The sequence below is a fragment of the Anoplophora glabripennis genome, unplaced genomic scaffold (genome assembly GCF_000390285.2).
Source record: "Anoplophora glabripennis isolate ALB-LARVAE unplaced genomic scaffold, Agla_2.0 scaffold650, whole genome shotgun sequence".
Lineage (NCBI taxonomy): Eukaryota > Metazoa > Arthropoda > Insecta > Coleoptera > Cerambycidae > Anoplophora > Anoplophora glabripennis.
Genome location: NW_019417724.1, coordinates 206,481 through 229,365, shown reverse-complemented (window position 1 = coordinate 229,365; position 22,885 = coordinate 206,481). Strand labels below are relative to the sequence as shown.

Genomic DNA, 22,885 nt, shown 5'->3' with positions numbered 1-22,885 from the left:
TGTGTGTGTGTGTGTGTGTGTGTGTGTGGGTGGGTGGGTGTGTAAGTGTTAGTCGTGTGGGGATGCCCCCTTACGGGGGCGTACGTGTCTTTTGGTGTATTTGTCTGTCTGGTATATTGTTTGTCGGGGGTCGCAATTTTAAAGAAATGTATTTTAAAGTAATGCAAATAACTGATAAATAAGTAAAAACTTACCTGGGCATAACCCCGGGACAGGTACCTGCGACAAAGATGCCGACGGCGTCTATGCTTAAGCCGGGGATTAGGTCGGTGATTAAAAGGAAAGAAAGGGATTCTTTCCAGGTAGCCTTAATAAAGGCAGGTAGATCTTGCTCGTTGCAATGCACTTCACCTCACAAACAAACACGTCCGCTCAGTTCGGCTGTTCGCTCTGAACTGACTTATAGGTTAATATTAACAAGAACACGTCATAAATTCCTTGAAAACTAGTTTCTTTCTACGTATACCAAATTCTTCTCATAAAGCTAATATTTTTTTATTATCAATTTAGTTTAATTATAGTCCGGAATGACATATATTTTCATGATTTATATAATTCAAAGTAGCTTACATTATTTATTTTAAAATTTTTAACACCACAAAAATGACATGAATTTATAATTCAAACTGCCGCTTTTTTTATCCCCTCTCTCCGTATGGGACATATGGAACACTAGCGCCCTCTTATTTTTGTAAAGTTTTTGTTTACATGGAGTTGGAGCTCCTTGTGAGTCTACTTGTTCTTATCTATGGTGTAGTCTCCATGATATACGACTTCATTCGCGAGTTTGTCGTTTTCAGGGAAATGACTTGGCGTGATTGATTTTGGGATTTTGGTCTCAGGGATTGGTACAATCATTTTAACTTTTGACATTTGACTTGTATATTTAATTTTAATAATCATCCTCTTACTTGTTTTAACTGTTAAGTGTTAATTGAGTCCTTAAAATCCGTGTAAGAGAAATGTCCACGTTAGAAGATAAATCAATTTGGGAGGATGGCGAAGAATCTTTGGGTGAAGAAGTATTAAGGATGTCTACAGATGAAATAGTAAGTCGTACTCGTTTATTAGACAATGAAATTAAGATAATGAAGAGTGAAGTCATGAGAATAAATCATGAATTACAAGCACAAAATGAGAAGATAAAGGAAAACACAGAAAAGATTAAAGTAAACAAAACTTTGCCTTACCTAGTTTCGAATGTAATAGAACTCCTGGATGTTGATCCCCAAGAAGAAGAGGAAGATGGTGCTGTGGTCGATTTAGATTCGCAGAGAAAAGGAAAATGTGCTGTAGTAAAAACCTCTACCCGTCAAACTTATTTTTTACCAGTCATTGGACTTGTAGATGAAGAAAAACTGAAACCAGGTGATTTGGTTGGTGTTAATAAAGACTCTTATCTTATATTGGAGACTCTTCCGGCTGAATACGACGCTAGAGTTAAAGCTATGGAAGTAGATGAAAGACCTACTGAGCAATATTCGGACATCGGGGGTCTTGATAAACAAATTCAGGAGCTTATTGAGGCTGTGGTTCTTCCAATGACACATAAAGATAAATTTGTAAATCTCGGCATACACCCTCCAAAAGGTAAAATAAATTGTAAACTGATTTCAATTTGACTAGAAAAGAAATCCATTCATGATATTTGATTATATTTTAAGAAGTACCATATAAAAAATGTTATTCATATATTTATTTCAAATACTTAATTTAAAAAATGGATTATTTAGATTTAATATTTTTCATTATTCATAATTTCATTATTTAAATTTGGGAATATTCTTTTAGGAGTATTATTATATGGCCCCCCTGGAACTGGAAAAACTTTATTAGCTAGAGCATGTGCTGCACAAACAAAATCCACATTTTTGAAGTTGGCAGGCCCTCAGTTAGTACAAATGTTTATTGGTGATGGTGCCAAACTTGTAAGAGATGCATTTGCTCTGGCAAAGGAAAAAGCGCCAGCAATCATATTTATTGATGAATTAGATGCTATTGGTACAAAACGATTCGATTCTGAAAAGGCGGGAGATCGTGAGGTGCAACGTACTATGTTAGAGTTGCTCAATCAGTTAGATGGATTTAGTTCAACAGCAGACATAAAGGTAATAGCAGCGACCAATCGAGTTGATATTTTAGATCCTGCCTTGCTCCGTTCTGGTCGGTTAGATCGTAAAATAGAGTTCCCACATCCAAATGAAGAAGCCAGAGCAAGAATAATGCAAATTCACTCTAGAAAAATGACCGTTAATCCTGATGTTAATTTTGAGGAATTAGCAAGGTCTACAGATGACTTCAATGGTGCTCAATGCAAAGCAGTTTGTGTTGAAGCTGGTATGATTGCTTTAAGGCGCAATGCTACCGCAGTAACTCATGAGGACTACATGGATGCTATTATGGAAGTACAGGCTAAAAAGAAAGCTAATCTTAATTATTATGCTTAATTTAAATAAACATTTATATTTAAAATTAAATAAGTTCTATTTGCATACTATTTTATTTTAACATGAAATGTGAATTATAGTATAGCTTGCTGTTTGTAATACAAGGTGTATACTAAATTTTGTCCAAAAAATTTCATGGTTTTTCCAGATTTTCCAGGTAAATTTATAAAAATTCTGGTTTACGAAGATATATTACTCTGCATCAGTTGTCAGTTTTCAATCATCAATTCCAAATTTTTTTTGTCAATATCCCATGTAATTAATAAAATATGATTATAAAAATTATACAGTATTCAGCAAATAGGGAATATTTTTGATTTTAGAAAAAAAACTTCTAATTTTTTACTAAAGTCTAAATACCAAATAAGGACAGTTTGTGTATACTAAGAGAAAATATCTTTTTTTTTTTTTAAATCAAAACCTGCAAATATTTTTAGTAAAATTATAAAAAATTATTGAGAATTAGTATTCTCTTTATTGATAAAAGTTGTACATTAAAAGTAAAAGCACCATTATTAAGAGAAATTATCTGACATTTTCTTCACTTTCTTAATATCGACGAATTCGATATAGAAATGTAAATTTAGTGGAAATAAATGAAGATAATAATTGTCTAATAAATCCATATTTTTGAAAAATGCAAGTGTATTATATGGGTGGAATGGTTTAAGGTGTCAGTACTATATGTGATACTTGGATAATATATACAGGGTGTTCCTAAATAAGTGTCGCAACGGAAAACTGTAAATTCCTCTTGAAAATAGAAAAATTTTTTTCCTCTTCCATTTTTCTCTCCGGGCTTTCGTTTTTGAGATACACGGTGTCAAAACTTTAATTTTGTTTAGTTTTTCGCCAATATCTTAGGAATCGTTTAAACTACAGGACTGATCTTTTGTACACACATTACCACTATTAATAGCTACTTTTTTGTAGCTTTCTCGAATTCATTGGACGTGCCAGTGGTGGAGATTTTAAGGTATCGTAAGGGTTTTCCCCCCCTAAATTTTACGCCACTGGAAAAATTGACTTTTGACAGCAAATTCTAAAGCGCCAATGAATTTTACACAATAAGAGTTCTCTTGGTTCATTGCTCTAAAGTCAACCGTTTTCAAGAAAAATGACTTTTTATGAACAAAAGCAAACATTTTGCTAACGTTTCGAAAATCTTTTGTAATTCAAAAAATAGGTAGTAATAATTAACAATTTTAACGAAATTTAACAACAGATAGGATTTTAACTTTTTTTTATCAATTTGGCGAGTAAAATTTACAGAAACTGTTCAAAATTACGTCCGTTGGCTTGAATGCACGCATTACATCTTCTAATCATGTTTCTTTCTGCCGCTGCGGCTTCACCTCTATCGGTCAACTTTTCGATAGTATTGACATGGAACGTTAGCAAAAATGTTTGCTTTTGTTCATAAAAAGTCATTTTTCTTGAAAACGGTTGACTTTAGAGCAATGAACCAAGAGAACTCTTATTGTGTAAAATTCATTGGCGCTTTAGAATTTGCTGTCAAAAGTCAATTTTTCCAGTGGCGTAAAATTTAGGGGGGGAAAAACCCTTACGATACCTTAAAATCTCCACCACTGGCACGTCCAATGAATTCGAGAAGGGTGCGAAAAAGTAGCTATTAATAGTGGTAATGTGTGTACAAAAGCTCAGTCCTGTAGTTCAAACGATTCCTAAGATATTGGCGAAAAACTAAAAAAAAATTAAAGTTTTGACACCGTGTACCTCGAAAACGAAAGCCCAGAGAGAAAAATGGAAGAGGAAAAAAATGTTTCTTTTTTCAAGAGGAATTTACAGTTTTCCCTTGCGACACTTATTTAGGAACACCCTGTATACAGGCTGTTACAAATTCGCTTCTCACTACAGGGATCTTGGAAACGGTAAGAGCTACAAAGTAGCTTAATTGGGGCAAATTTGTGTAATCAGGGGACCAACAATATGCCTCTAAAAAATCAAGGCTAACATGATTAGTTTTCGAAATATTTGAAAAAAACCGAAATTTTGGAAATCTGTTTTTGTTTAATTTCAGCCTTGTTTGAGGAGATATTGAAAAACGAAGAACACTTTCTCATGGCCACTTTTTGCTCTATCGAATGGCATAATCAATTTTTATATGTAACGTTTCGTCTCTGCAGGACCATCATCAACTTCATTTTTTTAAATACGACCCTGGTAATTTTCAATTAAATGACCAAAGAAATCTAAATAATAAATTTAGATAAATTTGGAACGAATACACTGAAGATGAATTTTTGAGACAAAACGTCCGAATCAGGTTTGGGTTGAGGCGGTACAGTATTGGGGGTCATGAAGGCTTGCAAAAAATGTAATAAAATTTCTAGGGTCGTATTTAAAAAAATGAAGATGATGGTTCTGGAAAAACGAAAAATTACATATAAAAATTGATTATGCCATTCGATAGAGAGCAACCAGATTCAGATGTTTTGTCTCGAAAATTTCATCTTCAGTGTATTCATTCCAAATTTATCTAAATTTTTTATTTAGATTTCTTTGTTTATTGAATTATCATACACTGTAAGTGTCATTAGACCCTGTGAAATCCATCTAGTTATTTAAACTGTTACCACCATGCACTACAATAGAACATTTATTATTATTAACTATTACCATCACTTGGTCATACATAACTCAATAAGTTGTTGTGTCAACATTAAAACATTGTTACAATTTTAATTTTATGACAAATTAATTCTTAAAAATGCATATGAACAACCAAAACACCAACTGAATATTATTCTTTAAAAAATTTTAGTAAATGTTCAAAAATATTTTCGTTTTGGCAAAGGTTAAAAATGAAGATCAGCATAATATTATCGGAATTTATTATATCTGTAATTCTGTAACTCTGAAAGAGCATGTCAGATGTATTTGTATGAATATCCTGAAAAAAATAGATCGGAATTTGTTTGAATTTTGAACACTTGAGAAGCCTAGAAATAACTATGGACACGGGAATAAAACTAATAATGTTTTACTTTAATGCGTGGTGGTAATAGTTTGAATAACTAGATGGATTTCACAGGGTCTAACGACACTTACAGTGTACGATAATTCAATAAACAAAGAAATTTAAATAAAAAATTTAGATAAATTTGGGACGAATACACTGAAGATGAATTTTTTGAGACAAAATGGCTGAATCTGGTTCGGGCTGAGGCTGTAACCTATTGGGGACTATTTCCAGTGTCGTATTTAAAAATATGAAGTTGATGGTCCTGTAGAGACGAAATGTTACATATAAAAATTGAGTATGCCATTCGATAGAGGGCAAAAAGTGACCATTGGAAAGTGTTCTTCTTTTTTCAATATCACCTCAAACAAGGCTGAAATGAAACAAAAACGGATTACCAAAATTTCGTTTTTTTTCAAATATTTCGATAACTAATCATGTTAGCCTTGATTTTTAGAGGCATAATGTTGGTCCCCTGATCCCCATTTAAGCTACTTCATACCTCTTACCATTTCCGAGATCCCTGTAGTGAGAAGGTAATTTGTAACAGCCTGTATATAACAAATAAATATTGTAATTGGATCATACACCTATTACAAGATCAGGAGTGGATAAATGAAAGGTATTTCAAAAATTCAAAAGAGAATTAAAATCAGTATTTTCTAAAACAGTCTTTAATTGATTTTAGCAATTTGCACATTTCAATAAATGATTAATAAATACTGTATGAAAACAACCAGAATAAAACATTTTATTAAAAAAAAAAAATGTAACAAAGATAATAAAATGGGTTTACTTCAGCTGTTGAATGAAATAAAACTGAAAATTGATGTTTCTACTTTTAATCTTAATATGTACAAAATAAATAGACTATCAGTTAATTTTTACATGTTATGGTGCTACATGTGGTACTTGAGGTCTCCTGAAATAAACGATTCCGGCCAAAACGGCTGCTAAGGTTGTTATTAAATATAAATCCCAATTTGAACCCAAAGTTTCATTAAAATCAAGTAGGCCAGACAGTGGACTCTGTAACAAGAACTATAAAAATAACTCGTTTAAGTAATATTTTTTTAAATATTATTTTATTATTATATGAAGTTGAAAATTCTTTTTTTAAATGATTTAAACTTTAAACATTGAAATTAGCTTCTATGAATATGATGAGAAATATCATCTCCAAATACCGTACTGTAGATTTTTTAAAATAGTACATTTAAGCTATTATAGTTTGAAAGATTTCTCCGATTTTAAAAATTTTCCCAAAATTCTCATCAAATGAAGGAGCTTAAATTACTTTATTTGATTAGAATTTTAGGATTAATTGAATATAAAAATAAAATGTAAATGTAATGTTATTATTTAAATTATACAAAATAAAGTAGGTAATGCATAACAAGCTCGATATATAAATGCAATAAAAATATTAAAAAAAATAAATTTAACTTAAAAATGATTACAGTCAGCATTCGATTAAAAGTGATTTAAAAAAGACTGTTTTCCTAAATCCAATTATTTATAAAACAAATTTGCAAAAATACATTTTTTTGCAAGAAATTTACAATTTTAGGAAACTATGTCACTTACCTCCTTTATACTTTCAAGACTGAACAATAGATTCAATTTAAATAATGCCAAAGCTACAGGAACTTTAGCATCTGTACTGGTTTCTGCAGCCCTGTCATAGCATCGTTTGGCTAAATGCATATCCCTAACCATGCCCAGCCCCTGTTCATGCATATAACCGAGATTAAACATTGCTTGAGCATTATGCTGTTGATCAGAAGCTAGTCGATAATGTGTAGCTGCCGTTTCATAGTCCACCGGTGTACCTAGTCCATAGTAATAATAGTCACCTAATTTAACCTGAAATAAAAGATTCATTACTGTGGATTAACTTTCATTCTTGCTTGTTGTGAAAACTAATGTTTCTCTATTATAGTGTTACAAAAAAGTAGGTTAAGCTGTTAACCCAACAAATTCTTTGAAAAAGTGCTATTATTTTCAGTCAACGAATCTTTGGTTAATGGCTTGACCTATTTTCTAACGCCCTGTGTAGCTATTATAAAATGTAAATATATATAATTTAATTACAAGGACATTTAAATTGTCCTTGTTTAATTTACATATTTTTACTAGTCCTGCAAAACATTTTCAATGTTAAGCATCAATGCTGAAATGAGAAATAATGGTGCTCCTGGCCAAAATTCCTAGGGAACCCTTTACTAATTTTTTTAATGAGCATAAGAAGCCTACATTAAAACTTCAGGGGGTTGTCCTTAGGGTCATTTTGAACCAAAATATTTTTACGAGCCAAAAATATAAAGAAAATGGTTCCCGAGTATTGCAATTAATAGAATATTTTCTGGTAATTGCAACATACTATACTGTAATGTTGATGCTAGTTAATGTGATATTTGACATTAACTTAAGATTTGTGAACTGGAATTAATGTTTCGTTGCGACGGTTTTCGTGCCGAAGGTATATGGAGAGAGCATTTTTAGGCCCACCTTTGTACTCCTCAATTATGTTTATCGAACAATGGAATATCGGTGCCGATAATTCCCAGATTGCGCCACCGCAGGCAATGCCATTTGGATTTATCGTTCGAAGGAATCGCCACAATGCCATTTTAAAATAAAAACTCGAATTGTATTTTTATAAGAACCGCCACGGGCACGAGGCAAAGCTATTTATCCACAAAAACTTTAATACTAGATATTTGCAGATGTCGAGAAAGAAGTTGTTTTAAAAGCATTACATAGCTGAACAGTTGTGTTTATTAAAAAGATTTTATTTTTTATTCCTTCAAGTACCTTCAGCCGATTTGATTTGAGAGATGCCTATTTATTTAGTATTATTGTGGTTTCATAGTGCTCTTATTATCATGATTTGTTGTTTACATCAGTCTTCCAAGACTTAGCAGCCTTTGCAGTTTGTCGCTTATATGCAGGACGTTTTCTGGGTAGACATGCGCTAAATACGAAAATATTCCTAACGAAACATTAAAAATTAAATAATTTCGCCCAACGTTAGGAGGTTGTTCCTTGGATTTTCGGAATTAACCAAGAGTCTAATGTCAGTAGTTTTTTAGAAACACAAACAAAATTAAAATCATTCATTCAAATATGTCTGACTTAGTCTGACGAAATTTATACATATTTAAATAAATGTAAAAATTCACAGATTTTATATGGAAATATAATACTGTGAAAATTAAATCCGTTGATGAAATATTCAAAATAAATTCCTGACACTGAAATTCTTCAATTCTAGACGTATTGCCCGCCAGTATGTCAGCCTCTGCTTGACATACTTCTATACTGATTTTTTTTAAATTATCAATATTTCACTTAGCTATTTGAGTAAATTTAATATACTTTTTTTTTTTTTGTATTTCGACAACCAGTGGGTTTAGACACATTGCTAGTCATCAATCGAAACAATCCACAATAGATGAGGCTAACATGTATCGTTAGGTTACTGAGGCATAATAAACATGTCACTAATATAGCCTGCAACTACAAACTGGATTAAACACAAAATATGACAAATGTGTAATAAACAAATTTATTATTCTCTACCCATTAACACTAACGAGTTTTACTTGTTACAGGCAAAAATTCACTTAATTTGTATTCAGGTTTATCAACTAGTAGCAGAGATAGTACAAAATCCCGATTTAGATCGACTTTCACCCATCAAGATTTCTAATAAAATTTGAATTTTGATAATATAATGTATTAATAAGCAAGACTTGATTTGGTCGACATCCAATTTCCCTGCACAGCTATTTTTAATATAAAAAAGTAAAGTTGTAAATTTTTTGTTATGAATGTAGTTATTGAGTTTTTGGATAAATTTATTACCAATCGAACGTAAAATATGTATACAATATGCCAAAGTTTGGTCAACATTTTTGTTTCTTGCATAAAACCAGGTAGATAGGTATAAACAGGTAACTTTGAATTAAACTTTAATTTTGAGTTGAATTGAATTAATTTGAATTGAATTGAATTTTGAATTGAATTGAATTGAATTTTGAATTGAATTGAATTGAATTTTGAATTGAATTGAATTGAATTTTGAATTGAATTGAACATTAATTTTTTATAAAAAATAGTGTGCAGGGAAATTGGATTGGACTTTTTCACTACAAACAATACCGTTTCTGAATGACTAAGGCCAATTGCAATGGTAGAAAACAGCCATAAGTGCAAAAAAGTTTTGGTACTTTGACATTTATGAATTTTCGTTGAGGGATGTTCTTTTTTATTCATATCTGACTTCTGCATTCAAAATATAAAATTTTCTTCGAGGATGTAAAATAAGGAAATTTGACCTAGGAAATAGCAAAAAAACCTTTCGTTGGGCAAAATGCCTCATTTAATAGCGAAATTGAGTGAGGAAGAAGGGGGGACGGCGTTTAATATATAAAAATTATATCCGATTAAACCAAATTACAAACCTGAGCAGCAGAATAACCCTGAGCAGCAGCTCTTCCCCAATACAGTAAGGCTCTGACTAGAGCTTCTTGGGTATTTAGCATCGGAACTTCTCCTCTATCCAAAAGAAATGCTGCATTACTTTGAGCTACCTCGTACCCTAATTCAGACAAAAGGGCATATTGTACAAAGGATTCATCATATCGACCTTCTCGATAGTCTGAATGAGCCTAAAAAAATTATTTTCAGTTGTAAGACAACGTAACTCTTATTGCTGTTTCATACATTAATAAATATTACATATTATGTTTAATTGTTATATTAAATAATATGGTTTAATTATATTATTTATAAGTGCACATATAAAGCAGAGGCAGTTGAGAAATATAATACCTGAGAAAAAAAGAAATTAAACAATGTCTGGGAATATATACACGAGATTTAAACAAAAAAAGCAAACAAATCCGAATCAATTTTCTGTAACTAAACACATCGTGGAACAGAAAAACTATACAGGGTGTAACTTTAAGTGGGGGTCATATTTACAGAGGCTACCTTTGACCTCTAGCAAAACGTTTCAATAGTTTATTTTTTCAAATTCCATCCTAAAAACTAATATTTTTTTACCTTTTTTCAATAATTTCTCTACCCCGCCTCTGGACAAACTAGTGTGATCTCAAACAATGGCACGTGTTAGTCTCAGCGCATGCACAATTGACAACTGGGCTATGCATCGTTGCCAAATCTCATTATTTAAAGAAATGATTATTAAGAACTAAATTTCACATCACCCGGTGTGAGGTACTGCTCTTTGGGATAATCCATACAAATAACTATAAGGTTACACCACACAACGGTACTATACAGTTTTTCACAAAACGATATAGTCGAATACTAAATAAGAATGTAAGAGACGATATATTCGGCCAATCCCGTTCCACCAAATTAACGTGGTGTTGTATTTAATGCATTTAACTCGTCATATCGGAACACCTGCAAACCCTTTGTAAGCGTATTTCTTACATCTTGTACATAGCAGTAAAACTAGGTCAGTGTTACAGGTCATTGACCCAGACATTCAAAAATAAAATATGCGCTACTTAAAAAACAGTAACACATAAATTGTAAAATGTAAAAATTTAAAACGATTAAAAAATTTTTTCATATCAGTATGTATTTTCATTTATTTTTTATTCTTAGTTTTTTAAAATGGCAAAAATAACACAGGCCGACAAAATTAAAAAAAAAAAAAATCCAGAAATCAGACACTACGCTTCCGAAGGCATTTGGCGCGTTGAATCCGAATCTGGCCTCAGAATTGATCCATCACCCTAGGTTTCCTAGATATTCTAACCTAAAAGTGTAAAAAACACGTACTTTTGCTATATTCAAGGTTATGTAACTTGGCAAAAAAAAATTTTTTTTTTTAACTGAAAACATCATTGGGACGGCTTTTTTTTCCCTTTCAAACGGCTTTTTTTATTTGGAAAAAGCTCTATTTTTCGCGGAGATATCGTCAATTTAAGATGACCAGTATGGCTATATTATTACATCATGGCTAACCCCATAACACTGAGCGCTGCTAGCCCTAATTGTTAGGAACGTTAACCCCAAGCCCTATAACCCCACAACACTAAGCGGAGCGAGCCCTCATCGTCAGGAAGGTTAACTTCAAGCCCTATAACCCAACAACACTAAGCGCTGCGAGCCCTAATCGTCAGGAAGGTTAACCCCAAGCCCTATATGTCTGGAAGGTTAATCCCAAGCCCTATTGGGTTATTTGGGTTATTGGGGTTAACCTTCCTGACATCTAAGGCTCGTAGCGCTTAGTGATATTATGTTATAGGTCGAGCCATGGTAGTAAGGTAGCTATACTGATCATCTTTAATCGACGATATCTCCGCGAAAAATAAAGCTTTTTACAAATAAAAAAATGCGTTTTGAAGGGGAAAGATAGTAGTTTCCAATATTTTCAGTTTTGAGAAAAAAAAAAATTTTCGCCAAGTTATATAACCTTGAAAATAGCAAAAATACGTGTTTTTGCACTTTTAGGTTAGAATATCTCGGAAACGTAGGATTGATGGATCAATTCTGAGGCCAGATTGGGATTCAGCGCGCCAAATGCCTTCGGAAACGTAGTGTCTGATCTCTGGAATTTTTTCCTTGTTGGCCTGTGTAATTATTTCAAAACACAAATAAGTTTTATTTACAATTAGTAACGTATCTACATACCAATAATTTACTTTACCTAATAATAAATCATGTAAAAATTAAAAATTGTTTAAAAACAATTTTTTTGATGTTTCGCGTTTCATCCACATTGACGTAAAAAAAAAATATGGTGACTAAAACAACATATCGTTGTTATAGAAAAGCAATCTGTTTTCACTAAATTATTTTTCATTAGTTTCACCGTGTAGCAGTTGATTAAAAAAAAATGATTTACAATTAGTAATGTACGTACCAATATTAGTTAATGTTTAATAAATCATGTTAATCTTTATTTTTTTTTTACAAGTTCCGCTTTTCTACCACAATGATATAAAAAAAATGTGATGGGTTTAAAATAATAAGTCCGTAAATTATACAAAAACAATCTGATTTGCTTATTTTTTTAACTTCGCTCAATGTTGGTTAAAAGCAACTGGCAGCACCAGCTAGAATACAGCTTCATACGTAAATTCCAGGAGCACTGGCTTACTCTGTTTAGTGGCGACGTACACAAGAATTAAAGCGCAATTTAAAAAACTAATCATAACTCGAGTATTTATATGATTAAAAAAAAAAAGACTTTCAGATTCGTATTCAGGGTAACACATACTATTACCCGTCAAAAACTTACCCCCACTTAACCCTTTCGCCACTAAAGGGCATATATGTTTTGTATAACTATAATACTTTTATAGGCCCTCAGAACAAGTTTATTCAATATTATCTTTTTAGCATGCCACATTTAAAATTTTAATAATTTTTTTTCATAAATTTTGAGGTTAACTAAGACTGGTGTTAATAAGGTGGACTGATGTGTACGCGAATATATACCTAGTACTAGCAGCACGGTTGGGACAGTTTGAATAGGGATTTATAATGCATTAGTATGCTTGCAGTGTTTTTTAAAATTTCCTTGGGACATATATAACCCAATAGTATTTTTAAAGCAGAAAAAATTATATTGTAGCCGTAGCGAAAGGGTTAAAGTTACACCCTGTATAGACAAAAACGCTTTATATATATACTTGTAACAAAAATTTATACATTTTAAATTTGGGGGTAATTTCACCTCATTTCTGCTTCTGCTCTCTATATGCACACACGGATTATAAATTTTCACGTACTTGCATTAAAATTTCTCCCCATCTACCTCTTTCTGCAACATTTTTGAAAAGTTCCACAGCTGTTGGGCAGGAGCGTAACATTCCAGTGCCCTGAGCATGCATTTGACCCAAATTATAGTAAGCCAAAACGTGACCAGATTGAGATGCGAGTGAAAAATATTTGTTTGCCAACTTAAAATCCTTTTTCACACCTAAACCACCTAAAATTAAACTGGATGTTAAAAGAAATCTACATTTATTTCTTCCACATTTAATAAGCTTTTTATGTCAAAAAGAATTGTTTATGAATGTGATGAAATTATAATTTTAAATATGTTATCAATGGTTTGTTTGCCCTTTTATATTTATTTTACTAAAATGTTTTCCAAAATACATAGTATCTGGAAGAACCTATTGCAATCATTAATTCAAATAATCCGAGTTAAATTGCAAATTACAAAAAATAAATTTATGTTCGTGATATTTGACAAATGCAGAAAATTACTAATACACACAATAACTATGAAAACAAACTTACTGAAATACATATTCCCTAGTTGTAACTGTCCATCTACCCAACCTTGGTCAGCAGCTGCCAAGAAGTATTGATGAGCCTTAGAATAATCTTTGTCTACGCCTTTTCCATATAAATACATCAAACCAAGACCACTTAATCCCACAGGATTGTTTAATTCCGAGGCTTTTTTAAAATATTTGAATGCAGTTTCGTTGTTAGCAGGAACTTCGTCACTTCCGTCCAAATATATCTACAAGTATAAAAATTATAATGGGTGTTTTCAGTATTTTATATTTAGTACCTAACTACTAACCTTTCCCAAATATGCCATGGCCATAGCATTTCCTGCATTTGCAGCTTGGGTGAAGTAATGCATTGCTTTCTGGTAGTCTAAGTCAACACCTCTCCCCCCTTGATAGTGAAGTTGACCCAAACCAACCTATATAAAAATACACATAAGCGGTTTTCGGAAATTCCAATATGAGACCAAATGTGTTAATAACTAGTGATGGGAATAACGGCTCGAAATCGATAACGTTATAACTTGGAACGTTGCAAAAGAATAACGCTCTAAAATAACGTTATTTTGGAACGAGGTTACTTCTGGAAGTTTGACAGTTTGACACCGAGTGCGTTCTGCGACATCGTGGCTGATTTGAAAGGACTATGATGTGTAATGTAACAATAGTAACTATGTAAGTTTTATTATTTGGATGCATTGACAACCGACATTCTTTTTGCTAAAATATTTGGAACTTCTATTTGTACTCATATTTTTTGTTTTCTTTTGCTTCTTTAGTATAAAGTTTATTTTTATAATATTCATTGTATTAATATAAGATGTATAAATAGCAATCTGCAGTTTTCACCTTCATAAATAAAATTAATGTCTACATAGCCATTACATTATTATTTTCTACATTCCAATACATTCATAATGTAAAACGTTTTAATTTCAGTTTACGTTTCTTTTTGTGATTATAAAATAAAGTTACGTTACAATACGACACCTGACGGTTACAGCCGTACAACGCCAAAACAACGCATTGCATGCTTGTTAGTTGTTTGCTTGTTCCATGTTCTATCTATTTCGTAGACGCACATTCGTTCCTCAGTAACGCGTTACAAGAGAAGTTGGTCACATTCCGGAACGTTCCAATAAAATAACGTTATTGGAATAACTACCCATCACTATTAATAACAGTCAATTTTGGATTTAAAAAAAAAATTTCTGATTGTTGGCAATTATTTCAGAATGGAATAGAATTATTTAAAAAATATCAATTATAAAATTTAAAAATCACCAAAAATTAAAATAATATTAGGTAAAACATGCAATACAGACATACCATAGCTGAGCAACTTATACACAGGATGTTGCAATATTCAGTGACAAAATCGTTCAATTCTCTTACAGAAAATAAGAAAAAAGTTCATATCGATGAAGCCCGCAATCGGTTTTTGGTATTTAGACGAAAAAAAATTTGTGCTTCTCAATTTAAATACACTCAAATAATTAGATAAAAACTAAAGAGTTTTGGTAAAGTATGACGGCCTCCAAATTGGAGCAAATGAAAATACTATTAGAAATTGGTGATCCAATTCCAATCCATGATTAATAATTTATAAATTCAATGTCAAACTAAACAACATTAAAGTAACAAAAGTGTTTCACTGCATCTTATTTCACCAAAGCTACTTCGTGGACGATATTTAGTTGCACAATTTTAATTAGAAGTTTAAATAATTTGTTGCTGAGTAACTTGAAAGAGTTATTTAACAAAAACAAATAGAACTATTTACCTGAGCCTGAACATCGCCCTTTTCAGCAAGCAATTGGTAGTACTCTATGAGATCATTATCCAAAATCCCGGATGTGTAACCGTTTTCTAATTCATCCAGTAGTCGTATTCTTTGTATTGCAGCACCTCCTCCAAAAGATACACCTTGACTTACTGAAATACATAATAATGCAAAAAATGAGGTAATGTTCTGTCTAAGTTACTTTATTTCTGCTTACCTTTATCAGCTACTTGTCTATAGAAATCTAGAGCTCTTTCACAACTAGTGGCAACTGTAATACCAGACCAATATCTGTATCCTAATACCATTTGAGCCCATGTATTGCCCCCTAATGCTCCAAAAGTGTAATGGACTAAAGCCTCTGCTTGACTAACATTTACAGACAAACCAGAGGCATATAAAAAACCTACAAAATATATGGGAGTTAATAATAATTCATTTTCTTAAAATTACATTTATATTTTATTAGTATTTGATTGTTGATTTAATTCAAAACACATTTCTTAAATTTTTCTAAAAACATTTAATATGTATTTTACAATTTTGTTATAAAAAAAAGTAAGATGCAAATTATATGCTGATGTAGACTGTTGAAGTTTACAGTATTTCTGTAGTAACTAGTAATTAGAAAAATAACTAGCGAAATATAGTTCTATTTTTCGATTCGTCAATAGAGGAGAAACATTTGAGTTGATGTTTTAATATTACTGACCGAAGTATGCACAACGCACTTTGTCCTAGACTGAACATGTAACAAAATTACTTGCATGCTGTTGTACATATCAAAAGGCGGAAATACACATACCAGTAAAATAGGTAAGTAACTTGCATGCTAAGAAATGGCATATGCCGGCGGATGGCACACTGCTGATACATTTGCAAGTAAAATGGAATGTCTCGTTAGTATTAAGGCGGAAATACACATACCAGTAAAATAGGTAAGTAACTTGCATGATAAGAAATGGCATATGCCGGCGGATGGCTCACTGCTGATACATTTGCAAGTAAAATGGAATGCCTCGTTAGTATATGGCTTATTGGCATGTCAGTAGGTAGCAAGTGGTAATACATGTGCCAGTTTTTCAGTGATCAGAGAGTTTTCAAGACGGAAAATAACAGGTTAACTATGGAAAATGTGCGAAATTAATTAAACAATATTACCCTATTACTTGCACCTCAATTGGTATTTAAAAATATTAAGCAACAGAGGATCCGAAGAAAGAAACGAGATATTTGGGTAAAAGACTGGATTAGCAGAAGAGAAGAATATGGAGCAAGCAGTTGTTTGCTTACAGAAATGCGGCTAGAAGATATAAATGGCTACATAAATCATTTGAGAATGTTTCCTGAAAAATTTGATGGACTGTTATTGAAAACTGGAAACAAAATTCAGAAAAAAGATACCCATACAGTCATCCAAAGCAGAAAACAAAATCGCTTATAGTGGTGATAGCTACTTGAGTGCCAGCAACTAGTAGACCCGTTCCGACATGCCACTTGAACTCCCCCGAAACCCCCCGCCTTACATTGCATGTCAAAAAATCAAATGATGTGCAATTTACTTGCGCGCCTTCTACAGGCGTGCCTTTTAATAAATACACATACCAGGAGCTATCTCCTGCAAGCTACTTGCATGCTATTGTGCAAGCAAGAGGCATGTGTATTTCCGCCTTTAAGGAGCAGTAGCTTGGTAATTTTTTTTACATTTGGTCTTTTATAAAATTTGAAAAAACACACTTACTGGTACAATCATGCAGGCATCTAAAACTATACATACTGGGCTAATAGTACTTGATTGTGCAAGGAGTTTTAAAGACAAAAAATAAAAAAAAAAACTATTACATGTGCAGCAACACAAACTGTATTTGCAGAAACTTTTTCTTTTATAAAAAATTGCTTTAAATCAGGAATGATAATTTGTACACATGGAAAAAAATGTTGCTTCATCTTAGATACTGTTGTTTTTCTTTTATATATTGTACAAAGTCACATGATAACACAAGTAAAAGAGCTATTTGATTCTTTGAAATCAGTCAAAAATTGCGAATTCCTCAGTTTATGTCAGAAATATTAAAAATGTGATTTCAATAATATACAAATACAAATCCCCGGAGACAATGGTGGCCTTAGTGGGTGGCGAGCAACCCGAGTAAAAAAAAAAATATATTTAAAACTTTATTTTAACCTTAGCTATTAGTTATAGAGATATATGACAATAAAATAAAATTGGTTAATTCATAGTAAATATATTAATACTTAATAAGTAGTAATAGGTGCTCGAATAGGTGCCCAAGTAAATTTTCTCATTTAGATTTATTTAATGATCGATGTCAAAAACCATTTATCGGTGGATAATAATATTTTTTGTAATTTGACTGTAAAACATAATTGAAAAATATGTTTGAATCTTGTACCTTATTTTACCATTATTAAAAATTTGACGTCTTTGTATTTGTTAACTTTTAAAAATCTCTTAATAGAATATTTGAATATTTACAACTTATGCATTTCTCTTAAATCATCAGAAATATCTACATTCGATTTAAGTACATTTCACAAAAAACAAGGGCCCCGGGAATATCTTCCGCTCAGAGCCTCGCAAAGGTCTGCCACCTGGAGCCTGGCAATGGTTAAGGCCGCCGTTACCCGGAGATATGTACTCAACATGTTAATGAATATTCCTAATTTTATTAATCAATCAATTTTACAGCATGTCATCATATACTACTTTAATATTATTTTGGAATTCCAATAAAACATAATAACCAAAAAATGTAATTATGCTGTTTGCTGTTTATTTTATAATCATTATTCATATTTTATTGCTTTAAAAACTGTGTATTAAATTTTTTAAAAAAGCTTTTAGTTATAACTTTTTGCTAAGTCAAATAAATGTTAAGAACATAATTCGGTTATAATCACAAAATTACCTAAGCCTGTATGACCATCTGGGTTTCCCATTTCTGCTAGTTCCATAAACATTTCTTTTGCAACATATATATCTTGCTTCAACGGATTTCCGAACAGTTTGGCCCAAGCAACCAATGCCTTTGCATCCATATTTCCTCTATTAGAAGCATCAATTAACAATTGGTAAGCTTGTTGTTTGTCGGGCCTTGTTTTATTGAGCATGGCAGCAGCAGTTTCATAAATAGTCTTTGCCTCTAATTCTTCAGGAGTAAATTCTTTCGGATGAAGCAAACTCTCTGGCAACTGTGGCTCTTCTTCTGGTTCTAGAGATTCATCGCTATCTTGTAAGTTGCTGAATAAGTCAAATTCCTGAACCATTTTTTGTATTACCTTTGCCTGATCTAACATAAATATATCCACCGCTTCTGAAATTTCACGATTTATAATTTCATTACCTAAAAATTGGTTGAAAATAATTTTTTTTTATAACATTCTGGCTCCATTATAGTTATTTCATAATTTTTAGCAAGCAATCTGTCTGACACTATTATTATTTTAGACAAGAACTTGTTACTAGCTTTATATTGAGCACGGGCCATCCGTGAATGAGAAAACTTAGATGACAAACTATAGCCCCTCAAGGAAAATAGGTATTGCCTTTTCCAAGATGAGCTCCAAAATCGATCTACTCCAAGATCCTGGTCTATACAGCATTTTGTGTATATGGGGAAACAAAACATTGGACAAACAAGAAGAAAGATCAATATGACGTTAAAAGAACACAAGTGATAGTCGAAGAATAACAATATAGAAAAATACCAAATTTTAGTGGGAGGGAAGAGATTTTGGCCAAGACTCTAGAGGGAGACAATAGGAATCCAGAAGCAAGGCACTGGAACACCATTAACCAGTGTACACAACAAATGTAAATACCAACCAGAGAACTCAATCTTGTTTTAGAGTTTCTGAAGAAGAGATTCAATACAAATGTCATTCCAGCCATATGTAACAAAATGTTTTAATTAAATAATAGACTAGTAAGACATCATAACATGATGAAGCCGCTATGGGGGTTAAGATAACAATGCCCTCAGTCAACATAAGTACATTCACGTCGACCTCAGTGCACTATTATTCATGTAACAACTTTAGTAACTTAAATATTCAGTCTCCATATAAATATTCTTTCATAATATTGTTAAATTTTTAAGTAGTTTGCTTCTCATTATTATTTCTTACAAATGACTAACAATTTGGTAAAATATTTCTGTTTAGTAGCATTTTCTATTTTATTTTCTTATTGTAATGAGCTTGGTAATGAGTACCTAGTTAATCTTTATCTATTATTTAAATTAAGTATATCAGAGAGTATATCTATTACTGATAAAACTATTTTTCTAGAAGTACTCGAATAAAATATATTCATAATGTAAACCTGTATATAAAATATATGTATATAATGTTGTATGATGAACTGATGAAAATAATATTCATTTGTTATATAAACTTATTTTCTAAATCGCATCGTTTCGAAGACAGAGGACATTGAAGTAGGAATTTTTTTCCCTTTTCTTAGCACTAAAAATACTTTTGAAATAATACTTTTAACGATGATTTTCATAAACGTCAGTTTATACAAATCATTGTGAGTTTTGTTTTTCATGGGTTGCTATAATGTTAAATGAAATATATGCGACTGGGGCGCTACACGCTACACACGGATTTCATTGAATATCTTCAAAAATAAATACCTTCGAAATATCGAAAAAAAACAAGACGAAAAAGTTTAAAAATTAATAAGTCAAAAGTATAAGTAGTGTTTGTGTTCCGAATTTCACCTCAATCGGATGAGTGGTTCAAAAGTTATGAGGGAAAAGAGGGGAAAAAAATCTATTTCAATGCCCTCTATATCCGAAACGATGCGATTTAAGAAATAAGTTTATATCATCATGAGTGAACATTATTTTAACCTGTTCTAAGGATTCCTGAAGTTATCCAGATTAAACCTGAATCACCCTGTATACATGTTATTATTAAATTATTGTATTTGTATTAAAATAGACAAATCAATTATAATATTGTCACAAATTATTCTCATTCAATATTTATAACACAAAATCCATGAAACCAATTTTTGCTAAATTTTGTAAGATTTGTTTTGATTCAAATGAGAAATGTTTCAGTTATTTTCACAAACATATTGATAGACTATTATGAATTATACTGACGGTTCTTACTAGAACTTAAATAGTTCTGTTAAAATATGCAAATGGTTAGTATATATTTTTTAATAATGACATCAAAATATAAAATTGAAAAAATTGATTTGTGGCATTGTGGAATATATTAAAAATATGTAGGTAACTTAAATTTTTATATAAACAATAATAATTAGCAGTTAATATTTACGGATATACAGCTTACTTTTATGATGATCTCTTTCATTACTTAAATCAGGAACCGATTCAATTCGAATTGTAGTTGCCCCATCTTCATCTTCTATCGATCCTACAAATTCTTCTTTTTTACTGGTTTCCTCTTCATTTAAATCACTATTTTTTTTATCTTTTTTTTCTGTTGGTCCTTGTAAATTTTCATCAGAAAATTCACAACAAATAAGAGTTAAAAAGATTATTAAAAGTTTATACCGCATTTTCACTAGTTATTTTATTTTAACATGTTTTAATGTCTTATCACATAAATACGTGTCCCAAGAACGTCACTTTTTGTTTACTAAACGTTTTGAATTTTGAGTTGGATTATGCAGGTAAAATATGAATTAACTACTATATGGTAAATATACACATTATAAATTGCATATAACAAAAAGAAATATATTGTGAAACCGTTTTTTAACTGTAGATGTTTATATTTATTAAAAACTGGCCTTCCTTGAAATATCGGTACACATTTGACAACTGTCAGATTGTAACTTTGCTTTGCTTTCAACTTTGACATCATTTCTTTATAAATAAACTAATCTTCTTCTTCTACAACCGTTTACGTGCTGGGTTGTATCATTATTAGATATAAAGAACAAGAGGCAAGAGGATCCGTCACATTGTTCACATTTTCCGCAGTTTTAAAACCAATATATCTCCTTGTGCACGCAATGTGACTTAGCACGAGCCGAATGAGAATTGTACGTTGTAAAGTCCGGGTACGAAGGGTCTACCGACCACCCCACAACCGCGCGCCATTATTATTGGGATCGAGGGGGATTATCCCTCTTTATCCTGCCTCATCTCGTGTAGGCCTGAACAGCCTTCGTAGGTGGGCCCCATCCGTCGTCTACCCTGACCGCAAATGCGACCGGTGTAGGCGCTTTGTGGGACCTCCTTTTGTCCTGGCTGGGCCCCGCCGGCTAGGGCCCTTTCTTCTGGCGCTCTTCTTGCTTCGCCGGCTCGTCTGTGTAAACCCCGGGGGTAGTGTCATGTTTATGTGTGGTATGGTTGGGTAGGGTAGTGCGGCTATGCAGCCTGGGATGCGCTTTGCTAAGGTGGCCCTTAGGCTAGCGCGGGAGGGGAGGGTTAAGGAGGGTATGGGGGGTGTGTATGTGTGTGTGTGTGTGTTTGTCTTCGTTTCTTGAACCTGGCTGTCTCCGAAACAGAAAAGGTTAGCGGGCAGGGGGGGGGTCATTGGGGTGGTCACCCAGGGTCAAAAAGTTGGTGTCTAGGTCTTTTGTGTTTGTCGGTCACGTCGGGTACGTAGTCAACGGCTTGCCTGAGGAGGGGATTGTCATGTCTAGCGGCTACGTCAAATCGTTTCTCCGCGTTTTGTCTTATTGTCTGTGTAGCGTTTGTGTATTGTAAGTCTCGTAATATGTCAGTGTTTCTTACGTACCAGGGCGCGTCGGTGGCCGTGCGGAGGGCTATGTTTTCCACAGCCTGTAATGACTTTAAGTGGCTTTTTGCCGCGTGACCCCACGCCGTGGAGGCGTAGGTTAGCTGCGGTTGAAGTACCACCTTGATAAGCGTTCGCTTATTCCTTAAACTGAGGGTGTTTCCACCTTTGAGTAAGGGATAGAGCCTAGCCCTGGTGGTCTTCGCTCGCGCCACCGTCTCCACGATGTGCGGTTTCCACGTGAGACGCTGGTCCATCGTCACGCCCAGGTATCGTGTTTGTCGATTCCAGGAGATGGGTTCCTGGGATAGTGTCAGTCTGTCGAGGTTTTGTGGGATTTTTCGTTTGGTAAAAAGGATAGCCGAACTTTTGTTGGGATTAATTTTGACTTTCCACCTGTTGCACCAGGTTTCAAGTTGGTCTAAGGAGTTTTGGAGGAGGGAGACGGAGACGGAATATCTAGGATCTACGGATTGGGATGTGATTGTCAGGTCGTCGGCGTATACTCTACTAAGAGTAAAATGTTCCAGTACCCAAAAATCTATTCTAAAGTGCTTCTAAACTCTGAAGTCAATTGGAAAGCGACTATTAGTAATACTGACACCCCTTTACTTTTTTCTGT

The 22,885-nt window shown here is 32.8% G+C and overlaps 2 protein-coding genes across 4 annotated transcripts; one reads left to right on the top strand and one right to left on the bottom strand.

The window, feature by feature from the left end:
- The first annotated feature begins 821 nt into the window (after positions 1 to 821).
- Positions 822 to 2,492, top strand: LOC108912619 (26S proteasome regulatory subunit 6A-B). Its single transcript, XM_018717902.2, has 2 exons — positions 822 to 1,590; positions 1,792 to 2,492. Exons 1-2 carry the CDS (start codon positions 963 to 965, stop codon positions 2,445 to 2,447), a joined length of 1,284 nt encoding a protein of 427 aa, XP_018573418.1. The 5' UTR covers positions 822 to 962; the 3' UTR covers positions 2,448 to 2,492.
- A 3,764-nt stretch (positions 2,493 to 6,256) lies between these two features.
- Positions 6,257 to 21,342, bottom strand: LOC108912627 (protein sel-1 homolog 1). Of its 3 annotated transcripts, none has more exons than XM_018717916.1 (10): positions 20,845 to 21,342; positions 18,441 to 18,875; positions 15,728 to 15,916; positions 15,511 to 15,662; positions 14,021 to 14,146; positions 13,729 to 13,957; positions 13,212 to 13,411; positions 9,900 to 10,106; positions 7,018 to 7,296; positions 6,257 to 6,471 (listed from the first exon to the last, which is right to left on the bottom strand). In XM_018717916.1, the coding sequence occupies exons 1-10, from the start codon at positions 21,071 to 21,073 to the stop codon at positions 6,322 to 6,324; spliced, it is 2,196 nt and encodes a 731-aa protein (XP_018573432.1). In that variant the 5' UTR covers positions 21,074 to 21,342; the 3' UTR covers positions 6,257 to 6,321. The 3 variants fall into 3 exon arrangements, with proteins under 3 accessions (XP_018573432.1, XP_018573433.1, XP_018573434.1); XM_018717917.1 differs by having other exon boundaries at positions 6,257 to 6,459; XM_018717918.1 differs by having other exon boundaries at positions 18,441 to 18,845.
- Between the last annotated feature and the right edge of the window lie 1,543 nt (positions 21,343 to 22,885).

Bases quoted from the DNA above. Each gene is read 5' to 3' on its own strand.
- LOC108912619 (XM_018717902.2), top strand. From the start codon at position 963: ATGTCCACGTTAGAAGATAAATCAATTTGGGAGGATGGCGAAGAATCT. The intron at 1,591-1,791 runs GTAAAATAAATT...ATATTCTTTTAG, and splicing joins CGGCATACACCCTCCAAAAG to GAGTATTATTATATGGCCCC.
- LOC108912627 (XM_018717916.1), bottom strand. From the start codon at position 21,073: ATGCGGTATAAACTTTTAATAATCTTTTTAACTCTTATTTGTTGTGAA. The intron at 13,412-13,728 runs GTAAGTTTGTTT...GTTTAATTTTAG, and splicing joins ACTAGGGAATATGTATTTCA to GTGGTTTAGGTGTGAAAAAG. The intron at 7,297-9,899 runs GTTTGTAATTTG...CTTTTATTTCAG, and splicing joins AGGGTTATTCTGCTGCTCAG to GTTAAATTAGGTGACTATTA.